The sequence below is a fragment of the Pseudomassariella vexata genome (genome assembly GCF_002105095.1).
Source record: "Pseudomassariella vexata strain CBS 129021 chromosome Unknown BCR38scaffold_6, whole genome shotgun sequence".
Lineage (NCBI taxonomy): Eukaryota > Fungi > Ascomycota > Sordariomycetes > Amphisphaeriales > Pseudomassariaceae > Pseudomassariella > Pseudomassariella vexata.
Genome location: NW_024467961.1, coordinates 2350245 through 2372916, shown reverse-complemented (window position 1 = coordinate 2372916; position 22672 = coordinate 2350245). Strand labels below are relative to the sequence as shown.

The 22672-nt window shown below is 50.7% G+C and overlaps 6 protein-coding genes across 6 annotated transcripts; 1 reads left to right on the top strand and 5 right to left on the bottom strand.

Annotated features, from left to right (window-relative positions):
* Nucleotides 1-800: 800 nt before the first annotated feature.
* On the bottom strand, nt 801-2311 carry BCR38DRAFT_523901 (uncharacterized protein). Its single transcript, XM_040865274.1, has 3 exons — nt 1818-2311; nt 1662-1757; nt 801-1449 (listed from the first exon to the last, which is right to left on the bottom strand). The coding sequence occupies exons 1-3, from the start codon at nt 2233-2235 to the stop codon at nt 1001-1003; spliced, it is 963 nt and encodes a 320-aa protein (XP_040716603.1). The 5' UTR covers nt 2236-2311; the 3' UTR covers nt 801-1000.
* A 966-nt stretch (nt 2312-3277) lies between these two features.
* BCR38DRAFT_197683 (DUF636 domain protein) lies at nt 3278-4226 on the bottom strand. Its single transcript, XM_040854071.1, has 3 exons — nt 3871-4226; nt 3535-3743; nt 3278-3463 (listed from the first exon to the last, which is right to left on the bottom strand). The coding sequence occupies exons 1-3, from the start codon at nt 3986-3988 to the stop codon at nt 3383-3385; spliced, it is 408 nt and encodes a 135-aa protein (XP_040716602.1). The 5' UTR covers nt 3989-4226; the 3' UTR covers nt 3278-3382.
* A 7955-nt stretch (nt 4227-12181) lies between these two features.
* Nucleotides 12182-13119, bottom strand: BCR38DRAFT_432825 (uncharacterized protein). The gene has a single exon (XM_040860210.1). It carries the CDS (start codon nt 12791-12793, stop codon nt 12533-12535), a length of 261 nt encoding a protein of 86 aa, XP_040716601.1. The 5' UTR covers nt 12794-13119; the 3' UTR covers nt 12182-12532.
* Nucleotides 13120-13349: 230 nt separating this feature from the next.
* BCR38DRAFT_457599 (uncharacterized protein) lies at nt 13350-15164 on the bottom strand (the record flags this gene model as incomplete). Its single annotated transcript, XM_040862060.1, has 2 exons — nt 13350-14651; nt 14700-15164. 2 exons carry the CDS (start codon nt 15162-15164, stop codon nt 13350-13352), a joined length of 1767 nt encoding a protein of 588 aa, XP_040716600.1.
* A 502-nt stretch (nt 15165-15666) lies between these two features.
* On the top strand, nt 15667-16612 carry BCR38DRAFT_432823 (multi protein bridging factor). The gene is made up of 2 exons (XM_040860209.1): nt 15667-15943; nt 16037-16612. Exons 1-2 carry the CDS (start codon nt 15785-15787, stop codon nt 16349-16351), a joined length of 474 nt encoding a protein of 157 aa, XP_040716599.1. The 5' UTR covers nt 15667-15784; the 3' UTR covers nt 16352-16612.
* A 2376-nt stretch (nt 16613-18988) lies between these two features.
* BCR38DRAFT_484865 (uncharacterized protein) lies at nt 18989-19549 on the bottom strand (the record flags this gene model as incomplete). Its single annotated transcript, XM_040863801.1, has 2 exons — nt 18989-19297; nt 19361-19549. The coding sequence occupies 2 exons, from the start codon at nt 19547-19549 to the stop codon at nt 18989-18991; spliced, it is 498 nt and encodes a 165-aa protein (XP_040716598.1).
* Nucleotides 19550-22672: the final 3123 nt, after the last annotated feature.

The window sequence follows — 22672 nt, the reverse complement described above, 5'->3', positions numbered from 1 at the left end:
ACCGAGCAAATGCAGACACAAATAACAAACATAACCATTGGGACACTTAAAATATACCAGTTATTTATATCATTTTGCACATGGATGGAGTTCCTACATCGTAAATACGTACATGATTCTATCTCACGCGAGAAGACACGAGCTGAATCTGGAACACTACATACAACTATTAGTCATTGAACATAATGTACACTATCACTCATTGTATGATACGTCCAGGGGTGAAAGCTTTGATAGAGCCAAGGAGGACGATAGTCACTCCGTGATTATGGCTGAACCGAACCAAGCGAAATAGCACGCAAGACTGAGTGGCGATCAAAAAGGTCGCGGTATTCCTGAACGCTAAGTAAATCTCTTTACTCTATCAATTTGTACGTAGTCGATACTACGTGCCAACCTCTCCAATCAGATCTTGATTGTTTAAAATGGAAAGACGGAACAAGCAATCTATGTACGGTTGGAAAACTCGGCCTGATACTCCATCTTCATACGCCCTGGGACAGTTTCCAGATTAGAAAGCCAGATGCTAGCAGCTTCGTGCTCCTCATACTGGCGTCGTAAGTTCCCGCTTCTCACATAGTTTCTTGCACTGTAAGGCAGCGAAGATCGCGCCTTTCAATGCTTCCTGAGGTCTAACCCAGTTCGATAACACATGGAACAGTTTATAAGATACAGTAGTTCCAAAGAAAACAGTACCTATACATGTAGCAAAGGTAGATGGCGCCGAACCAAACTGAGTAGAACCAAATATTCTAGCTGGAAGCGAGAGCTCGGTCAAACCCCTCAGCTCGTTTTGCACAGGATTAAGAAACATCTTATGGCGCCACCTTACCATTGCACTCATTCTTAAGTGGTGACCCAGTGCTTTTACTCTCGCAAGTTATCGATACCTCTTTATAGATCCTGCATCTATCTAATTTCAATCTCCAAATCTGCTGGGATGCCATTAACTGGACATATGGTATCTGAATTTTCGAATCCCGAATTGAGCTGCACTACACTACATCCCTCGGCCTACGAAAGAAAATACAATCAAACCGGCTAAAACCTCGTTTCGCACCATCAACCTACCGGTATTCGTACTTGGTTGAGCCGTCTCCGTCTCCGTCTGCGTACCCGGAGCAGTGGCAGTCCCTGTTTCACTTCCCGTTGGCGCAGCTGCTGCCGGATCATTCAACGGCGACATGACCCTATCCAGCACATGGATCAACCTGTTATTCGTTAAGACATTGGGAGAGACGAGCCTCGCATCATTAAAGTACGTCTCACCGTTGCGCATGCTGACGCGCACCGTCATATTCGCCAGCGAGACAATCTCCTGGCCGTCCTCGAGGAAGTTGGAGTAAGCCGGAAACGGCAGAGTGTGGAAAAGCAGGGCATTCTTCAATTGGTCTCTGTCAAGGTTCTGGTCTGGGTTCCCCGCGGCCGCGAAGGCTTGACTGTTAGGTGCTAGACAGGCGATGTTGGCCGTGGTATCGACGTTGCCCCAGAATTTGGTGCGGTTTAGGGCGTTGTCGAGGGCGCCGAGGGTTGAGGAGAGACCGCGGGTGGTGGTGGAGCATTTGGTGGGTGGTGTTAGGACGTTTCAGGGTGGTCAGTAATTGTTCACCAATATATAGAGCGCCAGATCGCTCACATATTAATGCTGCGCACTACTTCACCATCCCACTGGCCGTCGAGGGTATTGAGATCGCCGCCTAAGCCCATGCCTCCTCTAAGCTCGACATCTCCACTAACACCTCCGTCTCGGACCTTGACTTTTACAGGTTGGATGGGATCTGCTGAGGTGAATATGACCTGTCCATTGGCTCAAGGACCGAACCGCTGCGCCAAAGCCGCCGATGCAGAGCGGTTGTTGAATTCTTCATTCTCAAGCCACGTGGGTACCTTAATTCCAACCGGCGCTATGAAACTTGAGCCTTTGACCTCGGAGACCATGAAGTGATACTTGAAGATGGTGACTAGTCCATCTTCAGGTATCGACCGCAGTTCGCCGTTTTGCGCCGAGAAAGCATGCAGAGCCTCATCATCGGGTATCAATGCTGTGACTCTCCCCGTGTCATTTGGCACCACCAAGTTCAAGAACCCAGGATGACTGTTTAGCATCTCTCGGAAGGTCGAGAGACCTGCATAACTGCCTAAGGCGGTGACTAGACTCTCTTGTAACCGGGGGCAAACGGACAACACAGGCCGAGCAAAGCTCAGGGACAGATAGCTGAGACCAATAGCACGCATCGTGTAACGTCGCCCGGTATTCAACTAGCCAGGTAATTGAGGAATAAAGTGTGATTGGGGAAGACACGAAAAGGAGACGCCAGGGTCACAGCCTCTTATTACCCAATGTTCCTACGCACTCATGGGAATCTGCTGGTTCAGAGCCGTAACAGCTAACGATCTAGTCCATAAGATAACCACCACATATGAGGCTGGAAAATTAGAATGTCTTTGGCATCATCGCCAAATTAATGCGAGCTGCGCTTCGTGGCCAGCCTTTTGACCTCGACGCGCAAATCCATCTTGCAGTGACTGCTCCTCTGGGGTCATATTTCTGCGTAGCTGTGCCATTCTCACAAAGGCGGCCGGCAAGTGGCTGACTCTCAGCCGCACTGGAAACTAGATAGTATGGACCTACAGCATTGGTATGTAGGCTAAAATCTGGAGGAAATTTGAGAGCACAGTCAGCCGTTCTCTGGAGTCAGCCGTTAAATAATAGGAAGCTGGAACTCGCACTCTGAATACCGCTCTGAAGTACATTCATCACAAGGGGACCTTTGATGACATGCGGATCTAGGTGCGAATGTGAGAAGCCTTGGCTAGTGAACGGTTCGATGTTATCAGGCGGTGCGGAATGACGAGGGGTTTTGCTGGATATGATAACCATATCACCAACATCTTTCTGTGTGGGTGCTTGGTGAGGCACCTTCAGCCACTGCATGTTTTCGAGGCTATCCCGTCGTGACTTAGACATTGAAGTAAATAATCGACCAAGCCATGCATCCTGGAAACGCGTGCTTTTCCACTTAGCAGGAGCTTCATAGAAGGGCGAGGGTGTGATCAAATAGGAAGAGCAACCGAGCCATTCATCTCATTTAGAGACAAGACACAATCTCCCGAAGACCTCTCAAAATCACCTGGATAAGCGACTTCATTCACTGAATTACGTATGTTGGTACGGCCTCATGAAGGTGACGATCCAAACGACCCACCATCTGTTTTAGCTACTCCGCTCTATCCACCAGCCCGTCCGCCGCTAATGCGCCCCGCCAAAGCATAAACCGTAATGATTGCAATGCTTCACTTCAGCACCCCAAATCGCCATTGAACCCATTTGCCAGACGCCGAAGTATTCGAAATACGTGTTTGTCTTCCCCAAAACGCCAAATCATTCCGGCATGTACTCGAACGGCTTGGCCAAATGCTCCGAGCAGAAGGGGAGCTTGCTGACAGTCCAGATCTCGGTTTCCTGCAATACGACAGGCTCTATTAGCTAAACCGGATCTGGGCTATCTGAGGTGCAAGACAATTTGCACTTACAGGCTTCAGGTTCTTCTTGTCCTCCACACTCAGGGTTCCGCCCTTCACAGCGATGATATCGGGCGCTGCGTCGGGGTCATGAGCGATGGGACTGCCGCACGACGGGCAGAAGATGCGATGAACCGCGTTGCCGGACGAGCCTTTGCCCGCGAAGCTCTTGGTGGTGCCCGTAATCTTCATCTTGTCCTTGGGCACGACGACGACAAGGGCTGCGAGGTGAGGAGTGCGGTCTTAGCTTTTACTGATGATGACGTGTGTAACTTGATCCAATTGGCGATCGTGAACGAGTTTAAGGGTGCTTAGGGCTGTCTAGCTGGGGGTTGGAAGAGCTCTTACAATACGTCGAGCCGCTTTGGCGCTGGCAATCATCGCAGTGGTCGTAGCCGACGAGCAAAGGGTCGGCGTCGACCGTGTACTTGACAGCGCCACAGAGACAATGGCCGGAAAGACCCATGGTGCTGATAATGTATGCTTGATCGTTTGCAGCGTTGAGATGTAACGACTGGAAAGCCAGGGTGCTGCTTGACGTTTATGGAAGCAGGTCGTAAGGTGGGGTAAGTAAAAGTAGCTAGTCTCAAGTTGAGTGAGATCCGGAATTACTAAGGGCGAAAGTGGGAGACTTCTTGTTTAAATATTGTTGAAGACAGATAGCCTTGGATGGCTTAATTGACCCCTGCCGGATGCATTTTCCCGTTTTGTATCGGCTAGATTACATGTTCGTCTGCATGTTCTAAAGTTGGGACGTCTTCGGGATATATCATGACATCGATGGCGGGGGTTAGGCGATAGCGGGTCTCTATTAACTGTTGGTGTTAAGGGTTAGGTACTATGTCACTTTGCCACAACACAAAGTTAGATAGCCCTCAATTCTGCTACCACCGAGCTATCATTCGTCGAATCCTTGGTCTTGAGTTCTCGGTAAGCCATACTTCGATTCGTGCTTACAATAGCTCGGAGAAAAAATCATGGCGGCTAGCCTAGTCGCTTCTGCCAGGGCGGCTGCAGTGATAGTAATCCCCGCGGTGGCCTCATTAGGTACTCCGTGATCAAACGAGTAATGCAGAAGGAATGAAGTTGAAGTGCGGCGTAGACGTCACGTCATTTGTCATTGCCCCGGTAGGAACGTCACTAGTGCAAGCCCCTAATTCAGCTGCCTTAGTTACCGTAGTTCATGCGTTGGCGCTGGAGTATTTGGAATTCCTACTTCTGCATGGAAGCTCTGCTCTCGCCTGTTCGCAATGCGCGATTGAAATGGACCGATAAGCCGCTGGCTTGCGGCAATACTGCCATCAACCCGGACACCGCGAGGCTTGAGCGACGTTCGTCTTGCATGACAACTAAACACGTAAAAGTATTTTCTAGAAGCCAGGCTTGGTGAGTTCATGTTTTTGTACCCTCTTGTGTACTTGGTGGTACGGTAGTAGTCACAGCTCCCCTTTACCTCTCCGAAGTTGCCGGACTGGTCCCATCTCTTTTGTACCAAAGCAGGTCCGCGTTTTATGCAATGACTTCAGAGCCTCATCGACGGACTGAGCTATGTGAAGCCGTTCGATCATAGGTTTTTCAAGAGTTCAGGGCACCCTTACGCGGCTTTTACATCCGCGTCACTGTGACCTGGTCAAGTTTTGACATTTGAAATTTTTCCCGCATAGTGAGCCAATGTCCAGAAATGCTTATCGTCATGAGAAGCGATGTATCACCATTAAGCAGAAGAGTGAGTTCACAATTTAAGGGCTTGAGTCTGGTAGTCAGTCATGAGAGATGACATGGGATGAATACTTACCCTGTGTCCGCACACTTCAAAGTGATTTCAGCAAACAGCTCGAGCACAACGTTGGGTCAATACACTCAATTCCGTTATGACCCATTCAATTGCATACCTAGATCACGGCCGCTCCCAACAAGTCCAGAGAAACTATCCAGAACCTCATCTGACCTCAAGGCCACATGAAGGCGACGAAACGTCAACTTGAGGCAAAGATCATCGTGATGTTTAAGATGACTCGTTCACGAAGATTTGCCATCGCCATCGGCCGAAATAACACACATCTTGGACGCCTGCGGATCTACTATATGTTGGACTTCTTCCCTTGATCAGACATCTGCGAAATTTCCCAACAGCATTTTCGATGGCGATTTCACGCAACACCATTTTACGTATGTCGATGTGCTAGATGTAGTCATCGCGTCGAGGAAATCCAGAAGCGCGAGGAGACAGAGCGCTGGGTCATGGTGACTTTTTGGTTGGATTTACTGCGAAGAGCTGAAGCTATCGCCAACCTCGCCGGCGCGGTCCCCCGGGAACATACTGGTGAGCTGGCTGTAGCCTCTTCTGTAGCCTCGTCCGGTTCATCCAGCCAGTTATTTTCCATAGGTCTTTTAGCCGTCAGGGCCCCAAGCAGAGTATCTAGCTAGCCATTAAATCCGAGCTGGTAGCCGAGCTATTTGACCGCTGTGTCGTTGTTTTCTACTTTATCCAGTGTAAAATAGCTAATCTTGTGCTGTATTACGTAAAATTTGATAACCTGAAGCACGCAAGCGCCAATTTCCTAGCCGGTATAATGCGTCTTGACTGCTACATAGCAATCCGAGGACCAACTTCTTCGGCCGATTCATCTCATCTATGAAGAAAGCAGCGATTCCGTATATAGCCAAATGGTTGCGGGAGGTCTAGCGATTAAATGCGACGTGAATAACGCTAAGACTCTGCTATAGCGCGACCTTCACTATCTCACAGTACTTGTTGTATTCCGATTCGATCTTCTGACGTACGGACCGCGCTAACAGATGGCCACATTGGATACGGACCGATGGGGATAGGTACTCACAGATGGCACGCAGATTCGCATCCTCTACTTCCGTAAATAGCTTTTTACCGTCAACGACCCATCGGGCAAGTAAATAATAGAAACGGTGAGGCTACAAAAACACTGGAAAAGGTGATTTTAAGCCCCGGGGACTACCAGAGTTGCCTCAGCGGAGGCCTGGCGAGATAGCGATACCACCAGAGACGGCGTTGTAGGGGCAATTGGACCCTCTATAGCATAAGGGTAGCGGCTTAAGCGTCACAGGAATACTAATATAATAGCTAAGTTTTAGATTACCAGACATTTGCAGAGATTTGCAAGCGAACAAGTCTTACAGGGGGTCCTAAAGGACCGGAAGTGTCACGACCTGGGTTGCATCGCATTGGTAGAGACCTCGATTAGGTGCTATCGACGAAGATTCTACTCTAAGGAGCGAAGGAAAGAAGATGACAACTTAGGTTTGAGGGGGCGCGACTAAGTCGTCCACGCTTGGCGGGGCTCCTGCAGGGGTTATGATTGGCTTCCCACCTGGCACTGCCATGGCAGGTGTTCCAGCTGTACGTCACCTGGTTGTAGTGAGTCTGCGAGGGTTGACCTTCACAGGAAGGACCTCCAGCACCTTCAAATTACCCCGAAATTCGGCTATCAGGGACCAGCAGCAGGGTAAAATAGCGATTTGAGCCTTAGTAACTATAAACTAACCAGGTTGCCTAACTAGGGCCTCCGGTAAGGTTAGCATTGGCGACCAAAGTCCGGAGAATGGTGAGGGTATTGGTGTATATACACGCTAAAACGTAACTCACCAGGTTAGCATGGTGAGGTTGTTCCAACCCTTGATCATGCGTGATCCTTTTTGGTGTTGACTATTTCATTGCGTTCCCATCGGACCTGCGCTAGCGACTGCTTCGAAAACTGAAATGATTGATAATCCGAAGTGATCCGTCCAAAGGCAATATCATGTTTTAATTGGTGACTTTCCAACTATCACGAAACACGGTGCTTGGCAGTTGGTTATCAATAGGATATCCACGGTGGCGTTTCAGGGGTGTTTGGCGGGCGGATTCAGCGGCTGAGCGCCACACTAGGGCGAAACACCGTCCGTGCAGTCAGCAGGTGAGAATATCCCAAATATCACCACATCGGATGGCCGGCCTAACGGCCGGCCGCTCGGCGACGTCCGGATACCAAACTAGCAGGTAGGAGAGATGCTCCGGGGGGTAAAAGATATAATACAAAGCTAGGTAAGGCGTCGATTCCCGTTTCGTACCCGTAATATATACGTATTATTGGTAGGCTAAGGCCGGCCGCTAGGGTAGGTCCTACTATACTAGGCGAGCCTTCCTCCCGGCCCGTAACCGTTTACATAGCTGGTCTATAGAACAGCCTATCTGCTGCTGTTGCAAATTAAGTATCCACATCGCCGACTCCTCGCTACATCGCCTTGCTTGTGCTTGCCTCCTAATCTCAACGATAACCTCGCCCCGTAAAGAGTACCACTGTACCTCGCTCCGGCGGCCAGATCTCCACCGGCTGCCCCAACGCCTGTCTAACTCGGTAACCGACGGCTGGCCATGGATCCCGATCGTCCACTCCCTCCATAGCCCCTCCACTGTACGCGTCGTACGGCACATACTGTGCTTCGGGGGCGCTGGATTTCCTGCCCAGATACACGGCTGCGGACTTAGGGAACTACGCTCAGTAGGTCGCCCGGTAGGTGCTAGGTTCGACCGGTTAGAGGGATTACTACGTAATACTGGTATCTGCCCCTCTGCTATGGCCGGTGCTAATGCTGTTGTCGGTACTGTTGTTACTACTGTTACCTCTGTAGGTAAAGGTACAGGTGCTGTTACTGGAGTAGCCTCAAGGCGAAAGGTAAGGCCGCCGGCCGTGAGTTTCTGGAGCTGCGTAGACTGGGTACGGTCTGAGTGTACGAGCTGATCGAGAGACTGCTGAAGCTTCGCCGTCTGCTGCTGAAGCTCAGCTATCCTTGCCTCGTGGCGTACGTCGATCGACCTCAGGTAGTCAGCTAGCGTCGGCATAGCCTGAGTCAGGAGAGCTAGCTGGCTAGGGCGCTCCTCCTCCTGGGCTGTAGTTCGGACCTGCCGGGCGAATAGCGCGTAAGCCTTATGCTGAAAGACCCGGTGATCCCATATAGGGCTATTAGGGAACTGTTCCTGTAGCAGGGCCGAGTCCTGTAGGATAACCTTCCGGAGGTGGAAGAGTAATTCGACTAGACCCATAGCTGCTAGGTCACTAACTTGGTCCTGGCTAGGGCCGAACCTATCCCTCCAGCTGTCAAGCTCAGGCCAGATCTCCCTAAGCAGGGCCTCCGGGGGCGTGATAGTAGCCCGCCGGACCTCGAAGCATCCCATCTGCGGCGGATGCCCGGCCATTACACGCATAAACTTCCGGGGTAACGAGCTGAGATAACACCCGACCATCTGCTCCTGGTTCCACCGGCCCGCTCGTCGTATCTGTTCCTCGCTTACGCCTTTCAACTCAGCTGTTTTAGCCCCAGCGCTGCGGCCGATATGCGTTTTCTTCTGTGACGTTACCCCGGCGTACTGGAAGGCCTTAGTAACCCAGTCCCGCTGCGCGTTATACGAGAAGGCTGTTGTACGATCCGCCCCGCTCCCCTTGATCAGCCGGATATCGTACCAGGCCGACCGCCGGCTCAGGTCCGGGAAGGGCTCGTCGGTTAGATCCCAGCGGTACAGCAGGTAAAAAGCAAGGCCACCTAGCATACAGATAAGCGGTTTTCTATTGCGGAGTGCCCCTGCGGTCTCAAGTCGTCCATGCTGATTTTGCTTCCCCGCACGGGTAGTTAGGATAACCGGCATACAAGGGGTCGAGCCCTCGCCCTGCAGCTCAAACGTAAACAGGTCCGAGATTTCGGCCGCCCTCCGATCGCCGCCACGAGTAAGCATATAATGGCCGAGAAGGAGGTCAACGAGTGTCCGAAAGTGACATTCGGGCGAGGAGCTGCTATGTGCCCAAAGCTCGTAGCAGATCCGCTCGAACTGCTCCTCGGTATAGCCGTCCAAGATGGTCTCCCGGCCCTTATCCGCGTATAGATCCTTCTCCCGTTGCGCATCCCGCCGCTGGAGAGACCGGACGTACTCACGTACGTGGTCTTCCCGCGGGGAGGGGTGCGTGTTCATCCCTAAAGTCCTCTGGGTCCGATAGAGGTCGGTAATAGCTGTAATATAGCTCCGTACGGAGCGCCACCCGAGCCGCGTCTCCTCCTGCGGGACGCCCTGGTCGGCCTTCCGGCTCCAGGCTCTCAGGGGCCGGTCGGTAACGACCTCAACAAGAAAGAGGAGGAGCTTGTCCTCCGTAACCGTATCGGCATCCTCATACTGCTTCCGCCGGCAGAACTCCTATATATAAAGACGTTAGCTACGTACCGGGCAACCTACGGGGCCGATAGGTAAGCGAACAACATACCTGGAACTCCTTCTGCTTCGGCTTGTACGCTATAACAGTGTTCTTCGGCCTGGACTGGTCGATAAGCGATAGGATCCTCTGTGTGTTAGCCCGTAACTCAGCTCTATTAACGGCATCGGTTCCGAGACGCGCAACGCGCCCCGTCTCCTTCGTCCTCGCCATATACAGACAGACAGACAGACAGACAGACAAATAAGTAGCGAGGCCGGATAGCCGGTAGGAGAGCGGTGAGGCGCCGGGGGGAGAGGAGGGAAAGGGGAGAGCGCGGGGCAACTTACATCGTACATCGTCTTGTGCCGCCCCTGTATTTGTATTCGGTCAGGTTAGCAGTATTAGGCCTATCGTTCCAGCGGCTCTAAACACTGGACGAAGCGCTGTATCGCAGCCGGCCAGGGGAGAGGGGAGGGGGGGAGGGGGGAGGGGGGGGGTGGGGTCGGAGGGGTCTTAGGGCGCCAGTCAGCGGCACTTGGCCTTGTAGAGGCCTAGCGGTTCAGGGGGCAGGGGGCCTGTAGCCAATAAGCTAGGCGGTCGCCAGCGGGGCCGTCAGCCGCCATGTATGGTGGAAGGAGATAAACGAATATCCACGTTCCCCTAACTAGGGGGACGACGTGGATATCCCCGTATGTGTGTCGGGGGCCCGGGCGTCAGCCAAAGTCATCCCGAGTCAGCGGGACCGCGAATACCATCATATAAGGTATATGATTGCTGATTGCAAAGCGAAGGATTACCAACTGCAATCCCAGCTTGCAATTTGTCCCAAGTGGCTATGCTACATCACATACGGTAGGAGCTGTAGCTGATAAGTAACAAGGCAACAGTCCATACCGTGATAATATATTCACAGTTGACGACAACCCCCTCATACTGCCTAAATCCTACAAGTTCGCGCACAGCCACGTCCATATCAGATTAGCATCAATTATATTTTAGCACGATTGTTAAGAGAGCAGGAGGAAGGTATTTCAAAATTTTGAATCTCTAGGTTATGAGCTTGTGTGGAACTATCTCTCATAGATTGCTGGAAGCATGTGACGGCTTGGGCCCGTCAGTTGCTGTTAGCAACTGATTAGCCAGTTCGTCAGCATTAGATTTTAACACAAAGTGATCTATACCACAGCCCAGTCTTGTTTATTCGCTGCGCTGTAACAAAGCATATCAGACAGTTATAACATTGCTTGTACTTAAGTAGATAAGTTGGCTGACAAGTGAAATTGATGGGTTGACAATATTTGGAATGAGCTATTGCATGTCTTCAATCAGGTCGCCTTGTTCAAATCACAGCCTACGATTTCGGCTTGTAAGATTAGGCTCAGGTGCAACCTTGGCTGACCTTAGAATCCAGGAGCTTAGTCAAGTAAATTTGTGACGATAACAGAGCGACTATTCAGCGCCAACACCCCTATCCTTCGTATATGCTTCTCTCGTATATTTGTTTCGTGTAAATATATTTGCGTACGGACGTGTACTACGTAAAATATGCTCCTACATAAGCTCACTTGGATCTGTGCAACATCACACAAATCATGCTAGGGTTACACCCTAGGAGACAAAACGGCGATCTCCACTAATAAAGATGAATTTACAGAATGAAGAGGATCTGCCTCGTCTGGGCAATACTGAACCAGTGTGGCTGAGTGTGTGTAGATCATGAGCCGTATCTTCTAATATAAATGCTAGCTTTCTTTATATGAAAGCGTCAATACTAGATCACCAGCAACCTTTACCCATTGTCTTTCTTGTATTGTCCTTTCAACCAAAACTTTAAAAACAACTAAGAAACCGAAACGTGTTCCACGACCATGCAGTTTCTCGTGCCTGTTTCAGGCAACAATCCATGGCGAAGAGAGGTAAAGCTAATTCGCTTGCTTGGTGCTCACATACTTGTATCAAGGTGACAGATAAACCCATCGTTCGTCTCAGGGCATCTGGGGATGGAAACATCGGTAGCGCGGTGACTTGCTACATGTACGAGGACGAGAATTTCACCAAAGAGATCTCTAGGACGAGCCTTGTTTCTCAGTCTTGGTAACATAAGTGCATTCAGCCATCGGCCGGACAACCAAAAGCTGGAAGTGCCTAAAGGGCTGTTAAAAGATGATAGTGAGACTCTTGCGGGAGCAGGGTTGTATCCAGAAATGTATTGAATGGACTGGGAATTCTTGCCCCGAACCAAACAACAAGAAGAAGTCAAGATACCGAGCTGGTTGGGCAGATTTGTGCACTCTTTAGTAGCTGGCTTACGCGCGAATTCTTTTATTTAGTCGAAATTTCTTTAAGGGAGATTTAAGGGGGAGGGGGTGTGGGTTAGGTTGGTTTTCCATAAAATACATATTAGCTCTAGCTGCAGTACACTCTTTCAATATATTCGCACGATAGCATACGTACGTACTTACTACAATTCTCCAGATTTTTGCTAGGAAGATACTTGGTTATATGATAATAAGGTCGTTGTCCATCCCATACGCAGCGCAGTGCTGTGCTGTGATGTATCATTCGGTCAGCTTGCTTTGATTAACGCTGCAAACTTTGTCTCTCTACAGTTGTTCCAGAATGGCAAAGTTCATGTGCAGCACGATCCTTGAAGTGTTCGTCCACAGGTAAACCATCGAGATTCCTAGAGATTTAACTCGACGACCGTCTCTTATTTTTTTTTCTTTTCGACGTCCGAGAAATATGCGTAACAGCAGGAAGCATTAGACTAAAAGCGGTACATCGAGTTGATGGCTTCAGACAGCTCAGCGCTGCTAGTCTTGTCCGTGCAAAATTAATCGGCAGCTTGCCGTGACTCCAATGTCCTCGATCACGTACGTGTCAGAATAAGCCCATTCAACTCCGTCTCTAACGGCTTGCTTACGGCAGTGCTCTATTTTCAGGTAACCTTGCCTGAGTTGCAACTCGGATGAAGGTATGGATTGCCACATCTGTCGGGTCGCTTCGTCGTTACCCCAAGTGTGCGATAGTATCGCGTAAGGTGAAATATCATCATCTGATATGAAATCGGGCATCTGCTTCACGCAAGCATTTAGTAACCTCTTCTTGGCGTTATATGTTGTATGAACCCTGGAACTCTACTTGCTTGCTTGCTTCAATATTCGCTGTTGCAACCCAGAGCAGGCCGTTTGAAGTACAAGTCGTGTAGCTCGCTTCGTGAATCGGATTAATGTGCTGGCTGTGGCAGACTCGGCGGAAAGAAGACCTCAGCCGCAAATCAGGCTGGCGCCCAAGAGCATGCCACCTAAGACGCGCAGCCAATCAAGAGCAAGCTGGGCTTGAATAGAAACTCATTGGAAAGTTGGTGGATCAGATCACTGGGCAGACGATTCAGTTCCTAATAACTTGGGCCTCAGAGGGTAAACATTTCTGCTTTTTAATTCTTGTCGAAACATGTGTTGGTTCTTTGTATAAGCTGCACAATGCGATTGAATGGAACGAGCGCTCAATTGGGTAAGTAAACTCATTCCGGCTGGCATACAAGTATTCCGGATAGTTGATGTTAAATGCTCATAAACATTAAAAGCAAGCCCTGAAGTTGTGGCATGGGATGAAAAGCTCCAGTAAAGGTCATATCAAAAGCCAGGCCAGCAACACCCTGACAAAAAGTTGCTCGAGCCAGAGCAACTCCACGCTGCCCATGGCCAAACCATTGGCAACGAATAACTTCAGCACCAAAGATCTGTATAACTGTCGGGACTTGCCATCTTCGTGAGCTAGCACGTAACCGTCCATGGATGCGAGTCGAAAATCTCGAATATCCACCTTTGTATGAGTGTCGGAAGCCTCAGACGAAGGTTGGCTCGACGTCATCGGCCTTTCGATTCTCTCTGGTCTTTGGCGAAGGCGTTGAATAAGTTTGAAGTACCCATAGTCGAGATAACTCGATGTGTGTAGAGGTGGCGGCGGCTTCTTGAGGACAAGCTTCGGAAGAAGCTCTGGCCGAGATACCCAGATCGTGCGGCTTTCATTCAGCTCACAGAAAACTGCTTCCAGATCGTGCGCGTAGTGGATGAACCTTGAATAGAACGCTGGTGTCAAGACGTTGAATTCCATCTCTTCTGATGATACCAGGTCTGAGTTACTCTTCGCTGCAGGCGATGTCATGGTCTCCGTGCTGGTGTCTGATAAGCCACTTGGTACATAATGCACCACCAACGCGGCGGGACACTGATCAACCATATACCGCAGATATCTCCGGAATAGGGTCTCCAGTTGCCTCTCTGTCTCATCGGCCCGCCGCCCCATGCTTTGCTTTAAGGGCTCTGGCCGGTACCAGACATGCAGTTTGCGCTTGAAGAACAGAGCGCCGGCTTCTTTGACAATACGCGGAAATGTGACGAAGCCAACCCACCACCAGGCCGAAAGAAACTTGAGTTTCTGCCATGCACTCATAGTTCCTGGGTCAAGGGCTGGGCCTTCCGAGATGATACGAGCCACCAACTTTGTATGCTCCTTGGAAGATGATAGGTTGATCGTACTGTCGATCGATCCGTTCCCTTCCATCGATGGAGCCAGAGGATCATGTGAAACGAGAGAATAGTCTCCCTTTCTAGAATTGAAAGGCGACACATGGAAGTCTTTCGGCCAGGCTCTTCGTAATGGTTTGGGGCTCGTCTTCTTGGGACCATTCCAGGCAGGCATATTTGAGCTAGTAACTTCGACATCATCCAGTGCTTTGATTGAAGATTCGCTGGAAGGCAAGAAGTACATGCGTCTCTCATCAAACGTATTATTGACTTCAAGTATCACAGCTGTCATGTCTTTTTCGGTAGAATAGAGATACCAGAAAGACACAGGGTTGAAATGATAACCCAGGAACTTGGCTGCTGTGACCAAGTACGCATATGGGTACTGAGATGGTCCAACGCCCTGTATTTATCAGCTAACATGGACCAAACATATTGAAATAAGACATACCTGTGACTCCAAATAAGAATCCAATTTGCCTCTTAATCCAATATGGCCGTTGCCTCTTTCGAGATAATCGGCAGCATCAATCTGATACCACCCTTTCCTAGACTTGCTAGATGACGCATTGCCCGTTGATATCATGCCGCCCGCGACACCTTCCCAGCCAACAGGGATTCCGACCATGAGATACGAGTACGCGAATGAGTGTTTTTTAGGGAATAGCCTTGTGTGGGTTGTCTGACAAGGGAACAACATCGGCTTTGCTGGGCTCACCCATTGCGGAATTTTTACTTCTCGAGACTTCCCTAATAGTCGAGCGAGTCGGAAGACAAGGAGAGAAACGACCGCCAACACGATTGTCTTCACGACAGGCTCTAGGACAGGGTCAATAAGTCCAAGCAATAAGTTTCGCTTCTTCCACAGAGCACAACCAGCAAGTAACACGGCGTCACCGGTGCTACCAAGCGCCATGTAGTAGCATAATGCGGGGACTCGTATGAGGGCGGAATGCAGTGACATCCCTAAAGTATCGTCCATCAAGTCGTTGACGAAACGACCAGAACCAACCAGAAATGTAGTCCCCATAGATCCGGTCCAGGGATATTATGACATTTCCGATGGAAACAACTAGTACGCAAGAAAACCAAACGCACGACAGTTTGAGAGCAAACAAGACAACCTGGCCAAGAACTTAACTGAATCGTGAAATTAGTTGTTGAAGTTGAATCCGATTAATGATGTTGCTGTCTGCACCACAATCATGCCAAGAAAACAGCTCGAACTTGGACCCATAATGTTTGCGCCACTGAGCGCACGGTCCTCGCCTGACCTGAACATCTGAAGCCTCACTGTCGTCGGGCTTGGACTTTCAGGGCCTGGTGCAGGTGGCCGGTGGCGTGGCCTCCCTTCCCCGATTGAGTCAGCGGGGCAAATAAACCCACCACAGTTCGTCTTGCCATCAGTCGGCGTCATCTTCAAATCCTTTCCTATCACCACTACACATATAAGACCACCCAACAGTCATCAATCCGCAACGAAGCCAACTATCAACGCAATACCCCAAAAGCACATACGCATTATAAACCGACACTATGTCCTACGTAGATGACACGCCCGTTGTTATCGGCAAGAGCCGTGGCCCTGGTGGGGGTGCCCAGCGCGAAACTGTCGTGCGCGGCAAGGGTGCCCTCAACGCCGCCATGCGCAGCGGTAACGTTGCAGCCGAGAAGAAGTTCGCAGCCGGCAACGCCGTAAGTCGTGATGTCTACTACATTCCCTCTGATATCTTTGCCTCTGCTGTCTTTATTCCCATGGGACTACATCGGACTAACCCCTCCACTCAGGCCAGCAAGCCCGGCGTCGAAGGCCAGCGCCTGACCAAGGTCGACCGCTCCGACGACATCATCAAACCCAACACGGTAGGCAAGGTGGTGGGCGATGCCATCAGCCAGACGCGGCAGAAGATGGAGCCTAAGATGACGCAGAAGGACCTGGCGACCAAGTGCAACACTACCCCCACGGTGATCGCCGACTTTGAGCGCGGCACCGCCACCCCCGACCAGAAGGTTCTTGGTGCCATGGAGCGCGTCCTCAACGTCAAGCTCCGCGGCACTGGCATCGGAGAGCCCCGATTCAAGAAGAAGGACGACAAGAAATAAACGGGACTTTCGTGAAAATAATCGAAGAAGGGTTGAGTCGGTGATGGACTAAACTCTAACTAACTAGCTGGCAGAAATGGGAAATGAGGACTGTTCAGCAAAGGTAGCCATTGAGGATAGACGTTTTTATTAGCATTCGATCCCTTTACAGATGACCACTCTTTGAGAAGTGGCTCTGGATCACGTTAGACCGTTAGACACAAGAGATTCGACCACAACTTCTTCAGATTTGAATCTGGGCTTTATTCAAGACTCATGACAGCTCAGCTGCGGTGCGTTTATGGCACTATCAAAACAGTGGTATATCCTCCCCTGCGACATGCTCCAATATCCCTTGTGAATCAACCCTACCACTCCGGCCCGTCAACCCCACGGCTCCCAACATGCATACGACTAATTCTGCTCCTTCGCAATGACTGCCTTGACTCTGCTCTCGATATTCGCCTTACTCAATTGTCGGTCAGTCTCAATGACCACATTCTCCCTCTGTCCAATCGTGACAACCCGGATCCATTCCGGTGCAACCTCGCTTCCGAGGAGCCGCACACAAACGGCACCCTCCTCCCTTGAAATCCCCATTCTGAACGAGTCCTTCAGTTTCTCGAGCATCACTGCCATAGTAAACGAGATGCGTCCCTGGCCTCCCGAGCTCGCCCGACTCAGCATGCCAATCATAGCTGACACTTCGGTTACGCGTTGCAAAGCTGCTCGTCGTTCCAGTTGAGCGGGCGAGAGGCCGGCTGGAAGTGCACACTTCTGGAGCTGTTTCTGTCGGATGCGGTCGAGAAGGCTCATCTTAGAGCCGTCAGGGTTTGTCATGGAAGAGGCAGTAGCTGTAGCCGGCTTCGTCTCCTTCTCTAGCCTCTTCGCGGCAAATCCTTGCTTCAACTCCTCCAGACGCTTTTGTCCTTTTGCCATCATAGGCGTTGCTTTGGCGAGAGAGTCGCAGACTGTGATAGGGGCCTTGGGCAGGCTGCTGACGAACTTGGTTGCGTCCGGCTTCCCGTTGACAGCGAAATTAGACCACATAGCCTCGAGGTTAGTGCGAAAGAGGTCGTTCAGCTTCTTCTCGTTCAAGGGGCCAGACCCGTGAGAGGAGTCGATTTCGATGCAAATCTTGCCGCGACCATAATTGGCAAGTGTGAATAGAATGTTGCTGTTATTTCTGTTAAGAATCCCAATACAGGTGCGAACGTCAGCCTCCGTGACATTCTTCTTTCCCCAAGCCCGGGCGATGTTGGGACACACAATGCGCAGGTCGGCTGGTACATTAAACCCATTGTGTGCGTAGTGCAGTGTCAAAGTCTTCAGTAGGGAAGTATGGAGACTGATCAAGTCGAGGACCTCACGCGGGAGCGTTGGCGCCGAGTTGAGGTGGATGTTGGACTCAGCCTCTGAGTCGGCGATGGACGAGTCGGCTGTAAGTGGAGACGAAGAACGCAGCGGCGATGACTCCAGACGCAGACGCTTGAAAAGCTTATCAGTGTTGACCGTGGACTGGTCGGAGTCGGAGACACTGGAACTTCGGGCTCGCTTCAGTGGTCTGGGTGCAGGGCGAGCCTTCTTAGATGGACGTCCTCGAGTGCGCTTGACTGGTCTTGTCGATGCGATAGGGGTGCTGGTTGTGGAGGATGGCAGGTGTGACTTGGTGGGTGTCTCCTCCCCAGATGAGTCGTCTTCGATGGTTGCAATAGCCTTCCGTTTTCGAGAGGAACGAGCTACGGCAGCAAGCTTGGCGTCCTGTGCTGGAGTTGAGGTGAAGGTGGTGGAGGTGGAGGTGATATCCTTCATGTCGCTGCTTCCAAGGTCTTTGGAGACACGTGCGAAGCTGGCAATGCTGGCTGATGCATTTTGCTTGGTAGGAGCGGCTCTAGGCTTGGCCGACGCCTTCTGGCGCTTGATAGCTACAGGCATCTCGATGGTGGTGCTGTCTGAAAGGTACAATAGTATAACAATTGTATATGGGAGATCACGACTAGGTTAAGATCAATTGAGTTTAGGGAAAGTGGGAGGAGGAGCAGCTTGCAAGTAAAGAAGGAGGAACCGGCTTGGTGCAAAGTGGAAAGCAATTCCGGAATTGAGAAAGTCGTGATGGGCCCGGCTTTTGCAGTGAGACGCGTGAAAGGGACCCACACCCGCGACCCGGACGCGTAAATAGGTGTCTTTCCGACTTCCCAAGAAGTCGCTTCTGCAAGATTGTGCGGCCCAAGCGTGAATGCCAAGCTTTGGAAGGCAGAACAAGGAACACCACACCTCTTCCGATTTTTGCGCAGATCATTTCTTTGCAAATCCTCGAAAAACGCTTGATCAGGCTGTTGGGTTGCGTTCCCACTGGCGGTCTCGAGAATACCACCTTAGACAATCCATAAGTGTTACCATTATGGCGCACCCCATGTTCCATGATCCACCTCAGCACCCTGACAAGTCACCACCAGCTAGCTACACGACACCGCTTTGCCAATCATATGCGGAACGGCACCTCCGAGCGAACCTACGCAGGAAGGCCTCTCGTTGGCTCTCCCATGGTTGCCATCCATGTTGTTATCAGATCGATGGTCAAATGTCACAGTCAGAACAATGCGAGATCATTGCGAGTCGCAAAAAGCATTGCTCCTCTCATATTACGCCTTTCCAGCTTTACCAGCTACGACTGGTTCCAATGTGCATTGCTCGTAGTGATACATCCTCGGGGAGTGAAACTTCTCTAGCCATACCGACCTCCTCGGCGGTGATTTCCATATCGACGCCATTTGTCCCTTCCGATGATGATGAAAATATGAGACTTTTGTGTAGACCCGACCGACATCTGGCCCCTTCGGCCCCATGCTTTTTATACACCTTGACTCCTAAAAAGAACGGCAAGAACTCGTTCCCCAATTCAGACGCATGCAACGCGCACACCGTACAGGTTCCCTCCAAGGCTGTCATAAAATGGTGATGTGCTTTCTTGATGCAGATGGATTAATGACGGATGGCGTTTCGCCACTGATCCGACTGATGGAAGCTCACTGGGCTTGGGGGCGGAGGTGCCGGGACATCCCAGTCTCGTTCCTTAATGTTGCGGACAGGTGTTTGCGGCTTGTTGCCTGTGGATGCCAGAGTAGCGTTTAAGCTGGCGAAGAGGTCTTCGGAGGTGACCAGGCGCATCGTCTTGCGCGGAGGCGTGACGGGAATCGGTGTTGCGATCTGGCTAGGCATGTTGGATGGCTGGAAGGGGCGGTCAGTGACTTTAGCGGTGGGTTGACGTAGAAAATAAAAGTAGAAACCAAGCAGAAATGAGTCCGGACGGTCGAGACTTACTGGTTTTTATGCTTTGCCAATCCAAAGTGTTTCTGTTTTTAGATGAAGTCGGTCTGTCTTTAAGAACAACTAAATTATGAAGATGATGCGAGGCGACGCAGACCTTGATGCGGTGGGAGTGGCTCGAAAACCTGTCGAGAGAGGAAGAATCAAGAAGAACGCTCTCGGGGGACGGGGCAGGATGGTGGTTGAAATAAAGTGGCAACCCTGCGGAATGTCACTGTGGGAAAGAGCGGTGGATGCAATGTAAGTCATACAACCAAACTGCAAGAACGGTTGTGGCCGAAGGTGTGAGTTATCTCAGGGGAATAAAAAAGCAGGATCGAGCTACAACCACCCAAGTCGACTGAAAGTGTGTTGAAGATGTAGGATGCCGAGGTTGGACTTTTTGTCTCAAGCTTGTCAAGCGCGTGAATTCGAATGCTCCAAGTACTCATAAGTAAGCGAGGTGAATCATTCGGAACAATAGCGAGGAGTTTGCCAAATTCAGCCGAGTAACTTTGGTTTCTGTTGTGAGGAAAGGGGTGGAACGGGGGGCTCTAGCTATTTGAGTAAAAGGCACACACATGGGATGAATTCATCAGCATTGCTCGGCCCAAATACGTAGGTCTGGGGAACTTAAACATAATTTCACAAACAGCTCACCGGCATGCTTCTCAACCCCAGACAGGTCCTTGACTCCCGGGGCGCTGGGGGCACAAATGGGTTGCAGCACGCCAGGAATTCAGGCGACGTTTAATATTCCTGGGATTGCCTGACGATGCTGTGATGGGGGTGTCTTCGGGACAAGTACTGTACAATCCAATACGGCCGGGGACAAGATGTCACAGATTGAGTGCCTGAGTGCTGGCAGATTTCGGTGCCCCTACAGATACTCGCACAGAGCCACCACTAGCAATCAAGCTTCGAGGCTGCACTCCACACAGATTTGTCGGCTTCATCATGGCAAGGCGCCTGCAGACAGCTCGTATCACGTTTCCTGAAGCACAATCCACTCTGGAACTCTGGAGTTCATGGCTGTCCAGGGGCAGCCCGCCTGTGCAATTCGCCAAATCGTGACCAACTGGCACCCGATGCTGCAAGACGTCCAGAGTACCTGTACGAGCAAATCGAACCGCTTGCTCGGTGTCTTTGGTTGGTGTTACCAGACGGAAAAAAGAAATCAGCCCCAAATGCAATTTGCATTCAAATACGGCGCAGAGATTGGGGGCAAAGGGGCAAGACCAATTTGCTCACATTTTCTGTCGGGTGTTTCCCCCGGATTGCGTTTCCCCACAAACTTGGACAGAAGATGTGGAGACAGCCCTGGGGAGTTTCTGGAAAGGGAAAAACTGGCCAGGCACCGAATGCGCCGATATCTTCTTTGCGCGGGACTCTCCCGTCCCCCATTGGAGATCCAGAAAGTCAAAATAAAAGATACTTCTTCACTATGTTTTTCGCAACCCGAGCCAAATGCTTCAATAAGGTCTAGACTTGACATCACGACTTCTATTCTCATAGCACCACAAATGCCGGCTTTGTTGAGAGGGCACGTCATTTCTCATGGTCTATTTACATTCTAATCTGTGAACCCCCCCGTCCCACCCCCAACTTGTAACCGAGCCCGCCGCGCCCAGACTTCTTGTTGGATGCCGTCGCAAACATTTGGAGCAGCGCAATGCCAGGAGCAGACGAACCAGGATTTTGGGGCTGACCACCGCGCTGTCATCCCACGCGATCCGGAGGGATCTGGTGCTGAATCCTGGCAAGTGTTGCTTATATCACATATCATTGGTTCCTGAGAAACTTCCTGACAACCCGTGGTGGCTTCGGTGGGCGAAAATCCCATCCGAAAGCCAGGCAACCAAATCCCCAAGACTGCGAGCTTGCCAGCGCTGAACCTTTCTCGTACACTCTTGTCGGTGACATGTCACCCCCATACATACGATGACAACTGTCAATGTCAGGGAGCCTTCCTTGGTCGGGCACTGGTCAGCTTCGTCTTTTTCCCGACGGTTGTTGGTTGACAACAAGGTAGGTCGCTGACCGATGAGTCTTAAGTCCCTTGCACTAACGTTAAGGCTGGCGCGATTCGATTGACCCGATTGGGACTCTGATAAGAGCATGGTTGGCAGGGTACTCCATACTACTTTTGTGTAAGTGATCCGGAATTCTTGCGGGGTAGTTACATGGGAACAACATCGCATTTCCCGACAACGTTCCAAGAATGTCGGGGAATTCTTCGTTTCCCCACGGCCACGGTCGACGTCAGCTTTAGTCACGATTACCATGAGCAAAAGACGCAACTTTTGGAACACAAACTTTCATTCACGAAAATAGGCTGGATTGATGACTGGTGTGACTGGAAATCCGCTATCCGAGGGACAAACGGATTCGTGGGGTCAGAAACCTGCGGTGAGACGGATGTTGTCCGTGTGGTTCCAGTATCGGTAGCTGGCATCTATTCTGCTCATGTATCTACCTGATTGCCTGTGTAAGTAGATATCATCAGACTGGTGCGATTGGTACTTTAGTGTCGTAGGAAGTTGCGGTGAGAAAAGTTGCTGCATGCGTGAGTGATAAGCAGCTTCAGCTCAGATCGCCTCCTGCCTATCCATCTGCAGCGCTGTAGAGCATGTCGCCGTCCGCTATGGAGCAAAGATCCATCCCCTTTGCCTTGCATTCAGCCTAGGAAATATCCTGTGACTTATTATTCCTGGATGCAACTATGGGGATAACCGACATGCCGAGGTGAACGGCGCCGGTAAATTCGCCTATACGCCCAACTACGCCACGAGGGCTTCGAACATTGGCATCTACCTGGCAGTGTGATGTCGGAAACGATATTGCAAAACTAACAGATTTGCACACTATTCACGGGAATATCTTTTATCTTTTAACAACATCGGGATTCAAGTAGACTACAAGACTGCCGAGGTGCCTTTCACTGGCAGAATCCGAATTTGGCAATGCAGAGGCACTGATGGTCGATGATTGGTGGACTCGCAGAAATATCCAGTCGCTCTTACCGACCATCTATTG